The sequence below is a fragment of the Lutra lutra genome, chromosome 14 (assembly GCF_902655055.1).
Source record: "Lutra lutra chromosome 14, mLutLut1.2, whole genome shotgun sequence".
Classification (NCBI taxonomy): Eukaryota; Metazoa; Chordata; class Mammalia; order Carnivora; family Mustelidae; genus Lutra; species Lutra lutra.
In genome coordinates this window covers 68889614-68911928 of record NC_062291.1, presented here as the reverse complement: position 1 = coordinate 68911928, position 22315 = coordinate 68889614, and the positions used below count along the sequence as shown (strand labels likewise).

Sequence of the window (22315 nt, the reverse complement as noted above, 5' to 3'; positions counted from 1 at the left end):
GCTCATACTGCTTTTTATGGTGGCTGTACCATTTTACATTCTCCCAGCTGTACATAAGGGTTCCAGCCAGCACTTCTTTTATTTTTTGTTCAGTAATGGAATCCTAACAGGTATGAGGTAATATCTCATTGTGGTTTTGATTTCCATTTTCATGATGATTAGTGATGTTGAGCATCTTTCCTATGCTTGTTGGCCAACTGTATGTCTCTTTCCGAGAAATGTCTGTTCAAGCCCTTTGCTCTTTTGAACAGTTTCATAACTGCAGGACTTCTCAGGGCCTTTAATACGCAGATGTGCACTATGCAACTAAAAGGAGAGGATGAGGTATTCAGCATTTTCTAGACTTAAAATGTTCATGGAATTCCCACAGTCTTCTCAGGGGCAGGCTCAGGGACTCCGTGTTTCATGGAATTCCTTGGTGCATTGGCCCACAGTAGTACTTTTCATGCTATTACGGGTCAGAACTTGATCCTTGGAGAGGTGAGAGGAAAGGGAGATCCTTGTGTGGGGAGGAGAAGCCACCGAAGACTGGGGTTCTGCATGTAAACGTGGGCAAAGGAGGAGGCAAGAAAGTACGAGTTGTGAGTATAGGAGAAGTAGCGGATCCGGCTGGAGCGGGGGCTGGTGGCATGTGAAGAAGCCGTGGTGGTGGGGTCCATTACTGTTGGATTGAGTAGGCAGTGGGGAGGTGGGGGGAGGTGGGTGCAGTGTAGGGTGGGGGTTGGTAACGATTCTTCCATTCACCTCTGTTCTCTAGGATAGACGAACAAGACTCACCACCTTCACAGGAACCAAAGCTTCATCTTAGCTGAGGACTAGGTGAATAAGTAGGTTGGTCAACACAGTCTGGGCCCGAGTCATGGGGCCTAGGTGACAGGCACCCCAGCATTTAGGAAGGGCAGACTCTAGCCTTGTCCCTGAAGAAATCCTCCCCCCCCCCAATCTCCTGTCAGTGCCAGGCTTTAGCCTTTGGACTTATGCTTCATGTCATGTGGATTCTGTACTGATGCACTTGCGATGTTTTCCAGTTTCTGCCTTCCCAGCATCAGGCAGTTGCCCTGGACTGATGGGATTGCAACCATTTTATCTCAGTTTTGAGCAGGATGATGGTTCCTGTGGTGGGAGCACATTATGTGGCAATTGGTGTGGGGTCTTCAGTGAGTCACTATCTCAGTGTGGGTTCTCCAGAGGGACAGAACCAATAGGAGATACAGAGATGTATTAGAGACTAATCCTGAGGGATAGGCTCCCACATGAGGCTTCCCTGGTTCACTTCAAATTTGAACTGGAACTTGAACTGCACCACGAGGGCTCCTAGTTCTCCAGTTTGCAGACGGCACCGATGGCGTGTGTCCCTGTCTGAGTTAAAGGCCTGAGAACAAGGAACAGTGATCTCTGAGGTCAGGAGAAGATGGTTGTCTCAGCTCTAATGAGAGAGCAAATTCCACTTTCCTCCATACCTTCAGCGGATTGGATGCTGAGCACATAGGTAGGACAGTCTTCAGTCTGCTGATTCAGATGTTGTCTCTTCCAGAAACCACCTCAATAGTGTTTTCCCAGCTAGCTCTCTGGGGATGACTTAACCCCCAGGGTGACACAGAAAATTCGCCCTCACAGTCCCCTAGCACACTGTTGTGTGAAATCGGGTGTCCCCTCTGAGAGGGTCACACAGCCTGTTGTAGCGTCCCGGCGGAAGACTCCTTACAATTCTGCTTCATTCATGAGCCTTCACCTCTAGGGGAGGCCTTGGTGGAGGAAAGGCTGGACTGTTATTTGAATTAAAAGTTGAAAGTTTTCTGGTTAAGGGTGGGTTGGGATTTCAGTTTGTATTCTTCTTCCTGGAGTTAGGATACAGTCTATATGTGTACTAGTAGGGGATGTCCTTTTAGCCAAGATAAGCCAGGTTTATTTCGATATTCTTCATTCTGGGTGGTGTTCTTTTTTTTTTTTTTTTTTTTTTTTAAGATTTTATTTATTTATTTGACAGAGAGAAATCACAAGTAGGCAGAGAGGCAGGCAGAGAGAGAGGAGGAAGCAGGCTCCCCGCTGAGCAGAAAGCCCGATGTGGGGCTCGAACCCAGGACCCGGGATCATGACCTGAGCCGAAGGCAGCGGCTTAACCCACTGAGCCACCCAGGCACCCCCTGGGTGGTGTTCTTGAGCCATTTTTTTTTCTTGTTATTATAAAGCTGTTATTTTTTAAAATTTTTTTTATTTAAAAAATTTTTTTTAAAGATTTTTATTTACTTATTTGACATAGAGAGAAACAGCGAGAGAGGGAACACAAGCAGGGGGGGCGGGAGAGGGAGAAGCTGGCCTCTTGCTGAGCAGGGAGCCCGACACGGGGCTCAATGCTGGGACCCTGGGATCATGACCTGAGCCGAAGGCAGACACCCAAACTGAATGAGCCACCCAGGCGCCCTATAAAGTTGTTTCTAATCTGATACCCTGATTTGGGCCTAATATGCCCAAAGCAGCTCCTTGTTAAACTTGGGAATGGCAGTGAGACTGGCCAAACCACAGGTGACATTCCAGGTTCTCCACAGCTCTTCATCCCCTGATAATGATCCCAGAATTTTTTTTTTTTTTTAAGATTTTATTTATTTATTTGACAGAGATCACAAGTAGGCAGAGAGGCAGGCAGAGAGAGAGAGAGAGGAGGAAGCAGGCTCCCCGCGGAGCAGAGACCCCCGATGTGGGGCTCGATTCCAGGACTCTGGGGACATGACCTGAGCCAAAGGCAGAGGCTTTAACCCACTGAGCCACCCAGGCGCCCCATGATCCCAGAATTTTATAATTGGATGGCTTCTCCCTGGATGAGGAATCTGTGAGTTAGGGATTTAGGTTTTTATCAGATACTAGGGACCCACTGAGGGCTTTGGAACAAGAGAGTGACACAATTAATCAAAGGTGCAGTGTTGAGTGTGGTTTGGAGAAGGGACATACTGGAAGCCGAGAAGCCATTGGGAGACCATTGCGGGATCCCGGAGTCAGGGTCTGGAGGGCTTGGACTTGGTGCTGGCTTTAGGAGCAGAGAACAGTGGAAGGATTTGGAGAAGCAGTAGAACACAGATTGAGTGTGGACCTTATAGGTAGATGGCAGAGGGGCTTGGGAAGGTTGGAACCTGGGAGGATTTGTGGGGTCATCCAGAGAAACAAATGAGAAGTCCTGAGCTCTTTGTTTCAGTACCTTTGGCGAGGTGGGGCATAGTTGGGGTGACTGCTACTTGGGACTCTGGGGCCTTGCTGGGACTGTGAGGACAAGGAGCAAGGAAGGGTTGGCTTTGTGTGTGACCTGCCACAGCAGCTTTTCCAGTAATAGAGAGGCTGCTGTTCTCTGTGGCTCTTGTTCCTGATTGTTTCGTTTCAGGCCTGATTGAGGGTTGATGGAATTTCTCCTACGGGTGGGGTAGGGAGGGTGCTGAAGAGTGAAGGGGAATCTTGAATTCTGTCCTTTGTGTGCTTTCCGAAACACAAATACACACACCCACACACTGTTCCGTGCTAGAGAGAAAATGCACCCCAAATGCATAATTACGCGAGGACGAGGCACACCAGGAGTCTGCTTCTCACTGTCCTCTGCAACTCTGAGGGTTCGTTCTTTGTAAACCCGGAACAAGGGTTGTGTTAATCATGAGTTTGGGCCCAGGGGGACTTTCACAGTGAGGAATTGTCCATTCTTTCCGGGAATCTCATTGCTTTCATGTCCCATCTAAGCCAAACATTGAGATTCAGCCGTGCCACTGGCTCCAAACCCGGAGAATCCTTGGTTAGGGCCAGAGCTGTACCAGCACTGCTTGGAAATCCAGAGTCTTTATCCTCCCCATCTTTAAGGCTTCATATTCTGCTCCTGGGCGTAGTGTAATCAAAGGGTCATGTTCTGTCAGAGGTGATTCTGCCAACTTGAGTTTTTGGCTATTTTTATGGTTCCTCCTTCTGGAAGACTTGAATCAGATTTTCCTAACCTCTGTCCTACTCCCTTTCTTCCTGGAGTCAGCTTCCTGTTTTGTATTTCTTAAACAGACTCTCTTCTAGAGTGGAGTAGTGATTTTATCACAGAGTGATTTTATCCACTGTATTAATTAGAGTATTGCTAGCAGAGGTCCCACATCTCACAGTTTTAGTGGCCTGGTACTTGTCTCTTGTTTACGTAGTGGTCTGGAGTGATGTGTGACTTTCTTCTACTAGGAAGAGAGTGATTCGGAGATCCAGGCTCTTTCCATCCTCTGATGCCATTATTCTAGCTCGTGGAAGGGGGAGGAGTATGGAGAGGCCACATTGCTTTTTAACTGTCCTGACCCAGACATCACCTCGGCCCCACATTCCATTGGTAAGAACTAGGCATGTGACTCCACCTAGCTGCATGGGGACCTGGGAAATGAAGTCCTAGATGGGAATATAGTTGTTGGCAACAGGTGGGGGTGTGTTATCATCACCTAAGGCAGGGCATGGATAAATGCCAGTGTGGATGATCCTGAAAAATTCTGACACATGGCTGTTCTCTGAGTTTGGAGTGGGTCAGAAAGCTTTGGGGAAGAGAACATGTTTGAGCTGGATTTTGAGAGGTGGCTAAAGTTTTTTTTTTCCTTATTTATAGATGTGCTTTATTTGGCTGTGTATTATTTACGTTGTTTGAATTCAGTGCCAACCCTTAAAAGTTAGGTGATCTCTCACAAACACACATCTATTTAGCTTCTGAAATACTGCAGGGTGGGAACATGTGGCTTGCATTCTAGCAAGACAGGACTCAGAGCTGAGAAGAGCTGCTCTCTGGAAAAGTTACTTCCTTATCCTGCTTTACTTACTTAGTTTAATTGCCTGTACCCCAAGACATTGAAGTTTGAACCCACAGTTACAATCCCTGCTGGTCTGAAAAATGTGTTATTTTCGTACTGCTGCTGTAACAAATGACCACAGACTTAGTGGCTTACAATAACAGAAACCTATTATCGTATAGTTCTGGAGTCTACAGTAGGTCTACAGCTGTGTTTTTTTCTCGAGGCTCCAGGGGACAATCTGTTTCCTTGCCTTTTCCTGTTTCTAGAGGCCACCTTCATTCCTTGGGATGTAGCCCTTCCTTCACCTTCAGAGATGACTAAGGTTTTAACTAGGTAGAGGAAAAAGGTTCATTTTTCCTTCTGCTTGTTCGTTTTTTCAGCAGATACTGGTTAAGGGCCAGACCAGTACGTGTTACCTATGCTGTGATAGGGTTAGGGATGGGGACAAAAAAAGACAAATACCCCGGACTCATGGAACTTCTATTTTGGGGCAGGTTAATACAATAATAATGTAAGAAAGAAGAGAGCATCTAGAAAAATGTGCTGTACTCAGAGGTAAAGGCCAAGTGGCCACTCTGGGTGGTCCAGGCAAGCCCCTCTGCGGGGGTGACATCTGATCTGAAATGCAGTGATGAGGAGGAGCTTGCCGTGCCACCATCAAGGAGAGCCTTTGGTAAGCACAAGAAAGAGCCTGTGCAAAGGCCCTGAAGCAGGAATGAGCTTGGGAAGTACAGAGAACAGAAAGCAGGCAGTGTAGCTTGAATGTCTCGAATGGCTGGGAGAGTGGAGGAGAGCTCTGAGAGGACGGCAGGGCCCAGTCGGGCAGTTCATTGGACACTGGGCTGGGTTTGGGTTTTATCCTAAGTATGATGGGAAGATTTTGGTGGGTTTTGAACAGGATGCTAACAGGGCCTTCAGAGACATTTGGGAAAGCTCACTCTGAGTGTGTGCGAAGAATGGGTTTTTGGGTCCTTGGTCGAGGTGGAGATGTTGGAGGCCTGGACTGAGTGCTGGTCTTAGAGATGGAGAGAAATGGTGGTTTTGGAGAAAAAGCCAATAGCTCTGCTTCCTTGTTTCTTTTTCCCAGCATGCTAAGGCTTTGGCTTATTTTAGACCTTTTTCTGTTCTCTAGGGAGAATGTTCTTGGGTTTTGCCAGCTCCACTGCTGGGGAAGAGTGGGAGGCCCAGGCCCAGTGCTTGTCTGGACCCTGCCTAGCCTGTTGGTGTGGAGGTGACAGCTTCGGTCAGTGACGGCTTCCTGGCATGTTGACTACTTAGGTCATGTCTAGACATTCCTGCCCAGACCTTGTCTTGATCCCAAACCAAACATGTTCACCTGCTGTTAATTCCACCTCCCTTTGGAGAAACCTGCCTCCTTCCTTTGTGGATAGGCAACTCCTCTGAGAGGCCCTGTCCCTCCCCTCGGGCTTGCCCGGGTACGGGTGGGGCATTCCTGGAGAGGTGCGTCCCTGCCTGGAAGAGTCTGGCTGTGCCAAGATGAGCAGTACTTCTCTGCCTGCCCTTTGCTGGCATCCTCACTATGTGTCACAGGTGGGTGAGCCCCAAGCAGGGGAACCTCCTTGTCCAGCAGAAGTGTCCGCTGGGTCTTCCCCATTGTGTACTGTGAGTTAGAGCACCAGACTTACTTCGTTGACTTAGTTTGCCCAGCCTCTTGGCTGCTTTCTCATCGTTCAGGAAGAAACTAATACTCTCTGTTTCATTGCATATATGCAGCCCTCTCAGCTTTCTGGTGAGTTGTTTTAAACATTAACTTACTCTTCCTCACAGCAACCCCAGAAGAAGGGGGGGAACTCCTCTGCCCTCCATTTTTCACTTGCACCCAGTGATTACTGGGTTATAATCAAATGAGAATTCTGCAGTTCATAAATGCTGCTGGGGGCCATTTCTTCTTGTTCTTACTGCTAAGATCAAGTGTTCTTCTCTGGTTTGAGAATAAAACATGTGCCTGCTGTCACTTGCTGCAATCTGAAGAGAGCTGTTTTAGAAATGAGGAACTGAGCCTGAGAGATGCTGTGAGCCTTGCTGCGGACCACATCGCAGGGCCTGCTGGTGGCAGGTGTCACCTAGAGCCCTATTGTGGTTGCCTCCTCTGGCTCCTTTGGCATCCCCATGGGTAGCAGTCCTGTGGCCGTTTTGGGGCTGTGGCTGCAGCTGCCTCGGTAAAAGGGGCAGGAGTGAGACGTGGATGCCTTCTCATCCCTTCTTTGTTGATCTAAAAAGACCTTGGTCCGGCTGCCCCACGCTCCATCCTCAGCATTCTTAACCCCGCCGGGTCCTTTAGCTCCAGAGAAAGCTGCCAACAGAAGGAGCTGCAGCTCTGGTTTCCGGCCCAGCAGATCCTGGCCCTGCTGCTGACCTGGGGGTGGGCAGGTTGATTAAAGTTTCTGTCTTCACCCTTCAGGTTTCTCTTTTGCCAGTAGTCTTGTTCTGGAGAGTTGTTATGAGGATGGGAGATGATGGGTCATATGGCAGCTGCATGGCCGAGTGCTTCACAGCCCAACTTCAAGGCCTACCTCTGCTGTTCGTGGGACTTTGGAGAAGTTACTTAACTCTCTGTGCTTCACGGGCTGTTGGCGGAAGGCACCCCGTGGCCATGTACCCTCTGCACGGGAATGAGAACCTACTGTGTTCTCCAGTCTCCCACCCCTTGCGTTTAGAGGCAGGGGAATGGCAAAGACCTGGTTTGGGTTATGACGTTTTTCTTTTGCTGAAGCCTCCTGGATTGGAGGGAGCGTTTCCATGTATTTCCTAATAGGAAGGGACAGGGTCTGCATAGGAGCGATTGGTGACGCTGCCTTGGAGGGGAACCCACACAGGAAGTTCAGAAACAAGCTCACGCCTAAAGAGATCTCAGAGAATTATTGGCACCTAAAGCAGAAATTCAGCCTTTCCCTTCAGAAAAATAACAGATGCCTAAATGTCAGTGGTAAGGAAGGGAGAAGGCTGTTGGTTTGTTTTTTGAGTAAGATGTCAGTGAGGAGATCGCAGTTTATTATGTTTTGTCTTGATTTGCGTTTTGTTCTCCAGAAGAAGAAATAGAGGCTGGCGGGAATAGCCCTCTTAGCCCTTCATTAATTAGGGTCTTCTGCTGTGTGCGCCATTTGTTTTTCATGTTCAGCTTGACTTTTCTGCTAGGCCGTCTGTTCCTCGACGGTGCCCAGGCTTCGCCAGCCTCTGTGTCCCTGCTGGGCCTCGCACACAGCTGAGCACGTGGAGAGCGGTCGCCCGTGACCGGTCGAGGTCCACTTCTCCTTCCTTTTTGTTTTCCAGAGCGAGTACATTGCTCCGTGTGACTGTCGGCGGGCCTTCGTCTCTGGATTTGATGGCTCTGCGGGTGAGTTGCTAAATTCTCTCTTGGTTCTTTCTGTACTTTCGTTCACTTCCCAAAAATAACTGGGCCAAGTTTCAGCCTGTGACAGAACCAGAGAGAAAATGTAAACCAGACACTCCCCCCTGGAGCCTCTGCAGAGAGGTGTGAACTCCCAGCATCCCCCAGCTCTCAAAGTTCACCTTTCAGTGGCCCTTTTCTTGATGCTTTTGCTATTAAAGTTTTATTTATTTTTCTTACTTATTTTTTTTGTTTTGCTCTTAAAGTTTTAAAACATTTTTCTTTAAAAACGTTTTGAACTTTTTATTGAATATAGCATACATACAGAAAATTACATCAATTAAACTGAAAATACCTGTTTAACTAGTACTCTACATAAGAAATGGGACCCTCACCGCACCCCAGAACCTCTGCCTCAGCTTGCTGGTCCTGTGTAATAACAGGTTCAATAATTTCACTTTCAGTTTAAATAACAGAGGTTCATGTTGAGCTGCGTTGCTGCCCTGCCCTAACTTTTCCAAAACTGTGCTCCTGAATTTTCGGGTGATTTCCCCCTGCCTCAGATTCCCCTCTGTTAAGCTAGCTAGGCTCCTAGGCTCGGGAAGAACTGCTTCCTTTCATAGACGTGCTCCTGTTGGTTGGCCGCTCTGCCAAAAGCCCCAGGTTCTGTGGGGCCTGCGGGGACTGAGGGCAGGTAGGGGTGGGAGGCGTGAACTCCCTGCTGGTGACCAGCGAGTCACTGTGAGTACTGAGACTCCACTTGGTTTCTCTCAGGAAAGGTGCAGCAGTTCCCTCGGGGCATTTGCAGGAGCAGACTGCTGTGATCACTGTGCTGGAATCCTCTCCACGTCTGTCTGTTCAATATGAGACCATTTTGACTGCAGGTGCTTAGCCCCCTGTTCTGCCGGTCTTGCAAGTGGGGTTTTGTGCTGGGACCAGTCAGCCGGGGCTGCCTGAGGACTTCTTCCTTCAGAGCGTAACCCGCAGCTGGTTCTCAGGGGCATCGACTTCTCTAGCCTAGAGCTTTTCAGAGGCCCACCTGTCCCCTAGAGTGAGTGGTGGTGTGAGGCTGGGCCGCACAGAGCCGGTGCTTCTCACTGGGCTTGCTGGCCTGCTGCTGTCATGTGTGGTTGTCTGTGTGGTTGTCAAAAGCCTTTCTTTTCTTTTTTTTTTTTTTTTTGCTCCCCTGCTCCAGGCACGGCCATCGTCACGGAAGAGCACGCGGCCATGTGGACTGACGGACGCTACTTTCTCCAGGCGGCCAAGCAGATGGACAGCAACTGGACGCTCATGAAGATGGGTGTGTAGAGGCTCGGCCAGACCGACTTCAGCTGGCCAGCTCTGGGAAGGGACCTGAGCATTCCTCAGGGTGTCTGGATCTTAACCCTTTGATGAGGTCAAGGACCCTTTCGAGAATTCAGGGTGTGTTAGTCCTCTTGGACTGCCATAACTAAATCCCATGGACTAGGTCCCTTAAACAACAGAAGTCTGTTTTCTCAGCTCTGAAGGTTGGAAGTCTAAGATCAGGGTGCCAGCCTGGTCAGGTTCTGGGGACAGCCCTCCTCCTGATTGACAGACCGTCGCCTTCTCACTGTGTCCTTATCTGGCAGAGAGAGAGATCTCTCTTCTGAAAGGGCCAATGATGGTATCAGATGAGAGCGCCACCCTTATGACTTAAACATACAAGTTTTGGGGGATGCAACCCAGTTCATGGTGCAGGAAAGCCCCCTTTCTCTCACATGCACACGTACACGCACATGCACACCCAGAGGCAGACATGTGTTATAAATGGACAGGTGGCGGACTTTAGACTTTCTGACCGCATGCCTCTGTTACGGTGTGTGCATCCTGCACATATGTGTCTACTCGTGTCTGTGTGTATACATACGTACTGGTGTCCATCTGCATTTCAGAAGTGAGCACAGGTTAATTTCTTTATTGTTTAGAAAAAATAGACATCTTAATACTTTCTGCTTCACCCCAGTGGACCATTCAGTCTACCCCTGGAGTATGGGTATCTTTGGGGCCCACTTCTCCAGCTGTCAGCACACTAGGGGTCAGAGTGTCAGAGGGGCAAATTCTATCTGCCTGCTCCTTCATGTAGGTATGTGGTGGCCCTGGGGAGGAGTCCTCCTTCCTTCCAAGTCCCTCTCTACTTCACCGTGTCTTTCCTAAGCCCCCCTTTACTCAGGCATCTCTCCTGTGCAGGGAAATTCTGGTGGGTTTGGTTGGGGAGTGAATCATCCCTGGGATTTTGCCAGCTATCTGTCTGCTAGGAAATAGCATGACTTCATCCTATAGAAGTCATACTAGGGGCATTAAAAGAAACTTCGTTAGTAAGTGGCTTTCTAGCGGTTTGGAAAGAAATAGCCAAGAATCAAATAGCAAAATAACTACTCAGTGCCAGCTTTTAGGCAGTTTTTTGGAATTGAGATTTATGAGCTCATTTCTTTATAAGCCTTTGAACTTCCCCTCTGTGGTTATGTGGTTATCAGCAGTCATGGGGGAAAACAGTAAAGATAAGTACTGTTTTAGAACATACGAACTTTCACTCTAAATATAGATCTATTTCACCAAGAAGTTAACTTGTTAGTAAAAATTTGATCAGTTAAGAAGCATACATCCAAACATAGAAGGTATTGGCTCAGATTAAAGAAAAACTGGAATATCAAAAATAACTTCAGTTCCTTTCTTGAAGCTCATTTGGTGTCCTGTGACTAGTCTCTTGGAAACGCGAAGGGCTGTTTGCTCTTGGGCATTGGGAAGCCAGGGAGCCATCATAAAGATGATGGTGACTGGACCTGTGTGGCCTTCTTGTAATCCTTGGGAAGATTTCTTTGCTGGTGAGACTTGTGTTAGCCATCCAGTCGGGCCTGGTTCAGGGCTGGGAGCCTCCTGTCTACCATCCTGCCTTCCAGTGAGGGGAGAGCACTGTGGCACGTGTTTCCCTTACCTGGTGTGAGATGTGAGGAAGGTCCCCCGCTCCCAGCCTTCGCCATTTGCCACCCAGGTGCTCATCAAGTGCCCAGGAGTGGCAAAGTGGCCAAAGGCTGAGAGGATGTCCTTTGCAATGACACTTGTACCTTTGTTGCAGTGGTTCCCAGGATGCCATTTTTACCAGGAGTCAAATGAAAATCTGCCCTTTCTTTTTTGCTTGCTTGCTTGCTTGCTTGCTTTCTTTCTTTCTTTCTTTCTTTCCTTCCTTCCTTCCTTCCTTCTTTCTTCTTACCCCTATGTTTGGTTTTTTGTTTTAAAGATTTATTTATTTTAGAAAGAGAGGGAGAGCACAAACAGGAGGGGCAGAGGGAAAGGGAGAGAGAATGTCAAGTAGACTCTGTGCTGAGTGTAGGGCCCGATGCGAGGCTCAGTCCCACACACCTGAGATCACGACCTGAGCCGAAACCAAGAGTTGGACGCTTAACCATCTGATCCACCTTAGGTGCTCCATCATATGCTTTTACATATACCATCTTACCCTTCTTGCAGCCTTCCAGGATTGAGGAAAGTTCCGATTTTCCAAGTGCTGCCCGTCCATCTTACAGAAAGAAGGTGCTTCGTAAAGACCCTGTTAACATGATGTTGGTGAATTGCATCCTTCTGGGTAGGACGACGAGCTTGGGTGCATTGGGGATTGTTTCTTCTACATTCTTCCCTCTCTAGGTCTGAAGGACACACCAACTCAGGAAGACTGGCTGGTGAGTGTACTTCCCGAAGGATCCAGGGTTGGTGTGGACCCACTGATTATTCCTACAGGTGAGTGAGCTGGAGTCCTTCCAGCGTGGGTGAGGACGTGGATTCTAGATGGTTCTCCATATTCCTAATTTGCTTGTGGGACTTGGATCATCGGGGGCTCAGTATAACTTGATGTCATGATAAAGGTCAAGGTGAAGAAAAGAGTTCTGGCAGAGAGGCAGGGGAAGGCTGTGGGTGGTGAAGATAACCTTTCCATAGTTCCCCATCCTGCAGACCCAGCGCTAGGCCATGGGAGGATCGCCTTTCAGAAGGCACTGTTGTTTCCCTCAGCTGAACTGGCATTTGGTTCATGCACGGCTGGGCCATGTGTATTTCTCCCCAGATTACTGGAAGAAGATGGCCAAGGTTCTGAGAAGTGCAGGCCACCACCTCATTCCTGTCAAGGAGAACCTTGTGGACAAAATCTGGACAGACCGTCCTGAGCGCCCGTGCAAGCCTCTCCTCACACTGGGCCTGGATTACACAGGTCAGACCCCCACTGCACCCAAAGGGCCCCCAGCCATCGTCCCCATTCCCTGCACCTCTCATCGTTCTACCCATGCCAGCCCACCGCATCAGAGTTGAGCCTGTGGCAGGATTTTGTCCCATCCTGGCCCAGTGGCATTGGATGGAAGCAGGAACTTTTTATGTTTCCGCGGTGGCCACCTACTTGCCACTTATTTTGCATAATTTATTCTTGCCATGCTCTTCTGGGTAGACCTTTGGCCACTGCTGAGATGGCTTTTTTACTTTTTTACTTTTTATTACTTTTTTACCACACTGTTGCTAACTGCCTCTCTGACATGTCTGATATTGGAAGCAGGGCCAGGGCAGGGGGTGGTGGGTTCTAGGTTCCATTTCCTTTTCTTCTGCCCACATCTGTAGGTTTACCTTCCTAGCTCCCCTGCCCCACCCCCGCATCTAGAAACCTTCTGCTTTAGTGGCTTTGGGCGTGGGTGGGTTTCTTTGGCCCGTGTGTTAGTGGTTGGTGAGGAGTGAGCACTGCGAACCATTCGTGGGAGCTGAAAGTGTGGATTTATGGAACGGCGAGGGCTGCAGAGAGAGGCCAGGGAGGTGGGGCTGCCGGGGAGGGAGGCGTGCGGTGCAAACAGAAGAGGAGAGGTGGATGGGGGATGTCTGGAATGTAGGCAGATTGCCCAGAGGGGTCCTGGGAAGAAAGCATTACAGCCCAGACTCTTGCCAAGTTTTAAACAGCATTCCCGAGCTGATCTTCAAAGCGGTGCTGGTTGTGGGGGCAGCCCCCAGCTTGCTTTCCCTGTGATGCCCTCACTGGAGGGTCGCGTGGACGGAGGGGGATAGGTCCGGTGAGTGGCCCAGGGTCAGCTAACCATTTTCCATGAGCATGTTTTGAATTTTTTTTAAACTGAATCAGAGGTTCAAACTTGTTACTTTTAGGAGAGGGAAGAGCAGATGAGGGGGTGGATATGCTTTTGTTTGGGCAAACATGCGTGCTGACTATATGCGGGACACTGTGCTGGGTGAATATGGCAGATGGTTACCCCGTTTCCACAGGGGTGTAACCCGAGTTGTAAGTGCTGTGTCATGGCGGGTGAAGGTGGTGGTTGTGGTGGTGATGGGGTGAGCTTCTCTAGGGCTGCAGTTTCATCTGGAGAACCACAGGGAGATCCTGGCTGTGACAGGGCAAGTGTGATTTGGAAGCAATAGTCACAGTGAGTCAGATGGCAGGGAGTTCCTAGGTCTTGCACCAAGACGTGAGTCTCTGGGCTCCAAAAACGCAAGGTGGTGGGTGATATTCCCCTGGCTTCTAGGACTGGCTCAGTTTTCTCTGCCAGGCAGTATGTTCTCATAGCAACCTGTACAGAGAAATGTGACTGTTGCTGAATTAATTGTTGGTCTTCCCTTCTAGATTATAAGCCCCAAGGGCCGGGGCTGGGTATCTTTCAGAGCTGGAACCGCGGTGACCAGCACAGTGCCTGACAGTAGCTACGCCTGGGAAGTCTAGATTTTTCATGCACATCTGTTGGATGAGCAGATGCGTTAATTTTGTGGGTGAGGCAGTCAGGGCTCTCGAACGTCAGACAGAGTTGGACAGAGGTTTGAATCCAGCACTCCTGTTTGCTCCAGTAACACGCTCCCTCTAAGATGTGGCTGCTGGTTAACAGTGTTTGGGATGGGTTCTTTCACGTGACTCCCGTAGGTTCCTGGAGCCACAGTCGCAAGCACATCTGTTTTTCTTTCTTTCTTCTTCTTCTTCTTCTTCTTCTTCTTTTTTTTTTTAAGATTTTATTTATTTATTTGACAGAGATCACAATTAGAGAGGCAGGCAGAGAGAGAGGAGGAAGCAGGCTCCCTGCTGAGCAGAGGGCCCCATGCGGGGCTCGATTCCAGGACCCCGAGATCATGACCTGAGCTGAAGGCAGAGGCTTAACCCACTGAGCCTCCCAGGCGCCCCAAGCACATCTGTTTCTTGCAGGCATCTCCTGGAAGGACAAGGTTGCGGACCTTCGGCTGAAAATGGCTGAGAGGAACGTCGTGTGGTTTGTGGTCACTGCCCTGGATGAGATTGCCTGTAAGAGCTCTGGCTTGACTGTGTGGGCATGTTACCCAGTTGCTTTCTTGGTTCTCTGGGAATCTGTGTGTTCAGGCCAGTCCACTTTCTGCGTGGCCAGGGAGTAAACAAGAGACTATGTCACCAATGGGTATTTGATACACCGAATAGGATGGAAAAAAATTACAGAGAATTTGGAGAGGAATGTGGCTTTGCCCAGAGCAGTATTTCAGTAAATCAGAGATGATGTCCACCTCTGGCCAGTCTCTTCAGGACTGTGACACTGTTGAGGAAGGACGTTTCTTAACGTTTTGTGTCTGTCAACACTCCTGAGTCTCTAGCTGCAGAAGTGGCATCCTAGGAGATTATTTTTTTCTCTACACTTTTCCTCTAGTTCCCTAAATTCTTAACAGTGAGAATGTTCTCGAAATACTTTGACCTCAGAAAACTCAGGAACTGAAAATTCTTCAGCCTTTTTGATACAGTAATAGTTTGTGAATCTTTATGTAACCCTTATGTAATTGTTTCAGAACCTGAAGGAATCTGGTTGAACCTTCCTGTCCTGTCTTTGTTTTCTGATTGGATTTGGCCCAGGGTAGCTGAGAAGAGGCAGTACCTTATCGTTTTTTTTTCTCACTAGAGAAAGAGACCCTACTACACAGTGTCCTATCTTTCCAGTCCCCAGCCTCAAAAGTTCATCAAATATCAGTGATGCTTGACAGGCCTGTGTCAGTGATTAATATTCTTAATTAATTAACAACCTTGACAATAGAGAAAATAACATATATAAAGTTATTTTCTCCCTTTGATTTTAAGAACACACATTCCTGTTGTGGAAAAGCTGGAAAATGTAAAGGAAGTAAAAAGCAGAAAAAAACTCAACCTATAGTTTCGTTACCCAGAGATAGTCCCTGTTAATAGTCTCTGCATATATATATTTTATAGCTTGATTTTTCCAATGTATCAGTATATTCTAAGCATATATAATAATACAGTAAAAATAAATACCTAATCATATGGTTATACCGTAATTTACTTAACAATTACGCTAAGGATGACCTTTGGGTTTATTTTCTGATTTTTCCATGACTTTATTATGATGCTGCCATCAAAATCTTAGCACATCAAAGTCTGTGTCTTGGTTTCTGGTGATTTTCTTCTCTTTGAGGTTGGCTTTTAGGGGTGGTATTACGGGTTAGAGGGTGTGTGCCTGGCAGAGCTTTTGGACCCGTCTTGACATTTACCTGCACGGACATGAATTTGGCCGTCTGGCCACACCCTCGCCAGTCCCGGGTACTGTCATTTTTAAAAAGTGCTAGTCTGATAGGTAAAAAATGTTGCTTCATTGCTTTACTGTGAGAAACCATTGTTCTCAAATAGAGGCAGCACTTTTCTCACCAGGGTCTTTTTTATACTTTTTTATACTTCAGGAGAGCCTCAGGCAGCTGGAAGCTAGGGGACCGGGGATAGCAATGCTCTCTGCTGGCCTCCATAGTCTCTTAAACCTACGACCTCCTCAAACCCCCTCCACACTGGCTGTAGGAGGGTCCTCCACCCTGGTTTGGCACCACAGCCTACCCTTGGGTGGGCTCGGATTTGGGTTTCATTCTTGGGCCCAAGCCCTGCTGACTCACTGCTTTTGTTCCTGTGTTGGGAAGCTCCACCTCCTTGGGGCTCCGTGGCTGTGAGCCAGAGGGCCTTATTTGGGCTCCCTCATCCTGGGTGGGTCTAAAACTGAGAGAGTGCTTGGCTCTTTTCCCTTCACTTGGGAGAGCCAAAGGTTTTCCCTGTGGCCAGGCCAGGCCTGGCAGGTCACCACCAGGCGGACCATTTCAACTCTCTGTTTGGAGGGTCATCCTCAAGTTTTTTGACTGACTTCCATTCTGTTCCCGGGACGGTGATGTGGCAGCATAAGATACAGTTCTGGTGCCATCCTTTGGTGGACGTGAGCAACTGCAGCCCGAAGGTGGAACCAGGAAGTCAGGTTTCCTGCTTTTCTGAGATGTCACGGAATCCTTCCACGGAAGCCTTCCATGCATGCCAAAGTGCTTCCCTCTGTAATCTGCCTGTTCAAGTCTCGAGTCAGGCAGGTGACAGGGTCTTTTTATTTTATTTTTTTTTAAGGGCTGTTCAATCTCCGAGGGTCAGATGTGGAGCACAATCCGGTGTTTTTCTCCTATACAATCATAGGATTGGAGACGATCATGTGAGTGTTGGCCCCACACCGGAAAATCCTTCCTTCCTCGCAGCTCCTCAGAGGTTCTGTCCCCCTTGCTGGCCAACCCCATCCCTGCCTGAGATCCTGCTGAGGCGCCACTTTTCCCCTTTCCTGCCTCTCTCTTCCTTTCCCTTCTGGTCTTCCTAAACACTAGGTATTTTTTACATCCTGCCTCTCTCTTAATCTCTCAAATGACTTGAGATCTATGAAAGAAAGTATCTCTAGTACTAGGAGATTAAAAAAATAACTAGGCAGAGACATCAGAACAAAACCACAGTGAGAAAAAAACAAAAAACAAAAAACCAAAACTCAGTGAGGTTAGTTCACAAAATTTCTGCTGCAAGGTCTTGGTCAGGCCCCACATTTGATTCTAAGTTTTGTAGCAGCCGGTGCAAAGGGAGATGTGGCTACGCTCCATTGTACAATCCTGGGTCCACAATTCAAATAAACTGAGGCATTTGGAAGGTCAGAAATGACACAAGAAAACCCCCGCAGTTGTGGTTTGTCGAATTGTCTGTTAAAGAATTGCTTGTGGCCCTCCTGTGGTTGCTCTTCGATTTGGATGGCTCTTTCTATTCTGATAATGTTTATTAAGTTGAAAGGGTCTCTCTTGGGTGCTAGGACGATTGAGACAGGCAGGGTCCTGGGCTAGAGCTGGGGATTCAGGCATCTTAGTGGGCACTGACTTGTCAGTGGGATGGGTATGGGTGTTACTGGAGGGGCCTGGCCTCCACTGAGGGGGTCAGAGGAGACTGACCAGTAATAATTGAAGCAGAGATCAAGGGCACATGTGAGTTGGCTCAGTGAATGGGGAGCAAAGGGAATGGTGATCTAAGCAGAGGGAACAGCATGGGCCATGGCTCTGGGCAGGAGAGAGCACAGTGCTTGTGGAGGACTGGAATGGTTCAGTGTGGTTGGAACGTGGAGTGTGAGGCTGGAAGGGGAGTGGGGCCCCACAAAGGAAGGCCAGTGAGACAAATCCAGGAGCTTGGACCTCTATTCTGAGGACACAGGGGAGCTACTGAATGGATTTTTCATAAGGAACCACATGATCAAGTTTGCAAATCATAGAGAATACTGTGGCTGTGAGACTGGGTGTCCAGGGGCAAGACTGGATGTCGGGAGACCAGCTCAGAGGCCATGGCACCAATCCAATGGAGAGACGGTGGCAACCTGAACCCGGCTGGTGACTGGGCAGGGCTGGAGGCAAAGCTGGACAGACTTGATGGGGATTTAGACTGTAGGTCTGGAGATCTTAGCGGAGGGGAGGAAGGACATCAGGGACAGTGCCCAGGTCCTGGCTGGGGGAGTGAGATGGATGGTGATAACATATACAGGGATGGGGACACAACGTGGAGAACAGGATTTGGGAAGGGAATGGGGAAGAAGGAGAAGCTGCTTGGTTTTGATTGTTAGAAGATGGAGCCCGTTGTATATCTGTGGCCCCCCACTCCCCCCGGTCTTGCTCACATGCCCTCGTCTCTCTGTCACCTCACCTCTCGCCCCTCTGCAGGCTCTTCATTGATGGTGACCGCATAGATGCCCCCAGTGTGAAGGAGCACCTGCTGTTTGACTTGGGCCTGGAAGCTGAATACAGAATCCAGGTGCTTCCCTACAAGTCCATCCTGAGCGAGCTCAAGGCTCTGTGTGCCAATCTCTCCCCAAGGGAGAAGGTGTGGGTCAGCGACAAGGCCAGCTATGCCGTGAGCGAGGCCATCCCCAAGGTTGGTAGTCCTGCCGAGGCCCGTTCACAGCCTACCACGTTCCCGCTGCAACCCCTTCCCAGTCCTGGCATCCTGCAGCTTTGTCTTTGATATAGAGGTTGTTCTGGACGATCTCTGGGACTGGCTCTCAGACCGGAGATGCCCTCTCCCTGGAAGAGCCATTTGGGCTGAGCCATATTGAGAGTCTGAGGGTCTGTAGAACTCATGGAGTCCTCTGTGTTTTCCACAGTGTGACCCGAGAGATAATTTTAGGGGGTATACATTAAAACTTAACGTTATTTAAATGTTATCTGTTTCAGAAGAAATTTAGTGTATACTAGAAAAATTTCTAGCATTTGAGACCATGAGATTGTAAAAATTATTTCATAAGTCAGGGTTGAAGAAACTAAGTTGATTTAAAGATGGTCTAAAGAAAAGTGTTATGTAAATAAAGGCCTAGAGGATAGGCAGCTAGGATAGGGGCTGTGTAGGTGGTAAGAGAGCGCCTGACGTCTGGGAAACACTCTGTGTGCCCCCTCTCACTGAACATTACAGCCGAGGAGACTGGAGGCCCTTAGGAAGAGTGGCTTGGGAAGTTGGGGACTTGTCGGAGATCAGATGATAGTAACAGCCTTGCCCTTTACTGAGCCCCTGCTGGGTGGTGCTAAGCAGTCTCCTGTCTCCTCATTTTAACTGGGGCTCAGGGCAGGGCTGGAATCTAAGCCACCTTGGATGTAGCCTTTTCGACTGTCCCGCCCTGGGCCTCTGGCTGCCAAGTGGCCTTGGACAGGCCCAGGGGAATCCTCTCTTCATCCTGGGAAGAGCCTAGGTCTGGCCCCCTAGACCTGCCTCTCGAGTGTACCCTGCCACTCTCATACCGTGTGACCCTCAGTTACTCAGATTTGCTTCCTTGACCCAAGTAAGGGGATGATGCCTGCCTTCTCTGTTTCATGGGGGATGTGCATGGGAGACCGAGGGAGTAAGAGTGGAGAGAGATTGCACCCCTTCAGCAAGCTCTGTGCAAGTGCACGATGGCCCTGAATCCCCCGCCTGTAAGGCAGGGCTGGGTTCTAACTTGTTCTTAAGTTGGGAAGGGCCTTTCCTAGCCATTCATGATCAGACCGTGAAGAGTAGGTGACGTGTGATTCCGGAGCAAGATGGAGGGAGGAGTGGGAGCCCTTCCCTCATCAGTCACATGTGTCCCCAGACAGTGGGGAAAAGCCTCCTTTGTGTGGCAGGAAAGGGGTTATTTTGGTCAAGCTTTGATCGTTAGCGAACTCTGACCATGACCATGGAGGCTTGAAAAGCAATGTCTTGATGGCCGGCGGCCAGCAGTGTCAAAGAGTCGAGGATGCGGGGGATAGAAGAGAAATGCCTTGCTTGATGTACTTTGTCTTTTTGGAAGAGCTCAAGCCCCTTTCGTCATGCTCAGAGTCCTCAACCAAAAGGGGCTGGTCTTCAGTCCCCAGACACAGTGAGATGGGTCCTGAGTAGGGGGGTCTGCAGATGACGTGTGATGTGCCAGGCGAAGAGGTGATCGCCTTGGTCTTGGGTGTGTGGAGCCAGGCTTGATTTCCCACATGACTCCTTTTGCTCCTAGGACCATCGATGCTGTATGCCTTACACTCCCATCTGCATCGCCAAAGCTGTGAAGAATTCTGCCGAATCAGAAGGCATGAGGCGAGCCCACGTGAGTCAAGCAGCCAGTGCAGAGGAGGGGGTGTATGGGGGTCGGAAGGCCCAGGCCCTCCCCTGCTGCATGGCTTTGAGCCTGGCACGAGGTCGGAAATGCTTTGAGCCTTGCAGTGTTAATGAGAGAATGAGATAAAATAGTATGCTAGATCTTCACAAAGTCCAGCGTATACCACAGAAAAAGGTGATGCTTCTGTTCCTTCTGAAAAGGCCCAGAGTACGTTTCAAGGCCAGGGGTGGGTCTGGAAAGTTGCAGTGGCTTGCCTTTCCCGCCTCTGGAGAGCGGGAGTGCACCTGCTGAGGGATTTGCCCCTGCTTTCCGGCAGGCCCTTTCCTGGTTGTGCCCGAGCTGTTGAGCAGCCCAGGAGCCCTGTCTCTGCTGGTGGGAACTGCTGCGGGCTTGATAGCAGGGAGCTCCCGCGTGGAAAGCTCCGACGGCTGGTGGTTGTGCCCTGTGGGTCTGGCTTTTTCAGGCCCGTGTTGGGGTAGGCTCTGAATTTGCCCAGCTGATTTTCAGTAACAACTCTTTTAAAAAAAGTCTCTGTTGTTTCCACAGATTAAAGATGCTGTTGCCCTCTGTGAACTCTTTAACTGGCTAGAGAAAGAGGTTGGTTCTTAGTCTTTGTTTAACACGTGGGTGGCCATTATTCAGAAACTGTCAACATGTGATTCTAACCATGGCCCCCTCCGTGCTCTGTTGACCATGAGGTCCAAGGTCTTGATCTAATTTTAGGGCTCTTCTCTTGGTAGTTCTTCCTGGAAATTTGGTGTTATTTAGAAATTTTTTTTATTTGTAGAAAATAGTAATACGGATGAGGAAGGAATTTCCTTAACTGAGAGGATCCTTTCTGGGTCAAGGCATTGTCCTATAACTAAGTGGGATTTCATTATAAGGAAAAATGGCTCAAAATAATATTATTGGCAAGTTGACTGTATTAAGAGGAAAAGGTCTTTGTGTACATTTTGGACTTCAGTTTAAGATGTAAAACCTTTGATAGTAGATTGACCCTTGGCCATTAGTTGCTTGCCTTTTCATTCCTTTTGGTTGACAGCAGGGGATTCTTTGTGTCGTTGTTGAACAGTCTCATGTTCCCTTTAAATATTACATAAACAACTCTTTAAAAGTTGCTTAAATTGGAAAAAGAATATCACCCTCACTCCCACCTGTGTAACTAGCTTATTCCCTCTGGCTGGTGTTCTTCTGTGTAAATCACTTTTACATGTCTCTCAGTGTATAGATGTGATTTTGTATTTTGCTTTATTCACTCTGTACCATAGTGTGAGCCTTCTCCACGTGCTTGGAGGCCTTTAGAAAAGGATCCAAATGGTAAAAGCGTTGTGTGGTGACAGATAGTAGCTACACTTGTGGTGAGCACAGCATAACACAGAATTGCTGAATCACCGTGTCATATACCTGAAACTAACATCGCATCGTGTGTCAGCTCTATTCGCATTAAAAAAAAAAAAAATGGATCCAAGTAGAGAGGTTGCATTTCGTGGTTAGACCCATTTGCCATTCCTCCTGTTTTCAAGTGTTGAGATCATTTTTAATTTTTTTTTTTTTTGCTATTATCAATCACCCTGTAATAATATCTTTGCATATTTATCTTCTTTATTTATTTAGGATAACTTTCTTAGGATGATATCCTAGCAGGAGATGCCTTTGAATTGTAGCTGAGTGAGAAATTGAAAGGATAGAAATCCTTCTAGTTTAGGTAGCTTTGATGAGAGTCTTTGGAAATTCCCTCCTTGTTAAAGATGAGCCATCAGCTGTGTCTCGTAGGTGGGACAGTGGGGACGTGGGAAGTGAGGACAAAATAGGCTTTTAATGCATCCCCTTTACCTTGTATGAAGCACATGAATTTATCACCCCAGATGATTTATAAGCAACTTCCTCGTAGGTGCCCAAAGGTGGTGTGACCGAGATCTCAGCTGCTGACAAAGCCGAGGAATTTCGCAGGTAAAGATCCGTGTGTGGCGGGAGTTGCTGAACATTGTGGTTGTTTCTCTTGTGAGTTAAATGAGGCTGAGAGGGCCCTGATTCTCGGCACGGTAAAATCCTTTAAGCTGGACTGCTCTCTATGTCTTTCTGTTCTAGGCAACAGGCTGACTTCGTGGACCTGAGCTTCCCGACGATTTCCAGTACGGGACCCAATGGCGCCATCATTCACTACGCGTAAGGCATGCGGAGTTGCTCTCTGCCTGGCTTTGCTGCTGCTTCTGCACTGGAGCCTGAGCAGGGGAGAGACAGTATTTGACCTGAGGCCCTAGTGCCCACTTCCTTGTGTCTGTTGAGACTGTTCTTAGATGGGA

General features: G+C 48.5%; 1 protein-coding gene across 4 annotated transcripts in view; it reads left to right on the top strand.

Annotated features, from left to right (window-relative positions):
- XPNPEP1 (X-prolyl aminopeptidase 1) overlaps positions 1–22315 on the top strand; it is a 53931-nt gene that overhangs the window by 19632 nt on the left and 11984 nt on the right. For all 4 annotated transcript variants that reach the window (XM_047702221.1, XM_047702218.1, XM_047702219.1 and 1 more), the window contains 11 exons: positions 8070–8133; positions 9323–9427; positions 11788–11880; positions 12203–12346; positions 14315–14410; positions 16514–16595; positions 18121–18331; positions 19911–20000; positions 20559–20609; positions 21904–21962; positions 22101–22178. In XM_047702221.1, the coding sequence (XP_047558177.1) occupies positions 8070–8133; positions 9323–9427; positions 11788–11880; positions 12203–12346; positions 14315–14410; positions 16514–16595; positions 18121–18331; positions 19911–20000; positions 20559–20609; positions 21904–21962; positions 22101–22178 (1073 nt within the window). The remainder of the gene's footprint in view (positions 1–8069; positions 8134–9322; positions 9428–11787; positions 11881–12202; positions 12347–14314; positions 14411–16513; positions 16596–18120; positions 18332–19910; positions 20001–20558; positions 20610–21903; positions 21963–22100; positions 22179–22315) is intronic.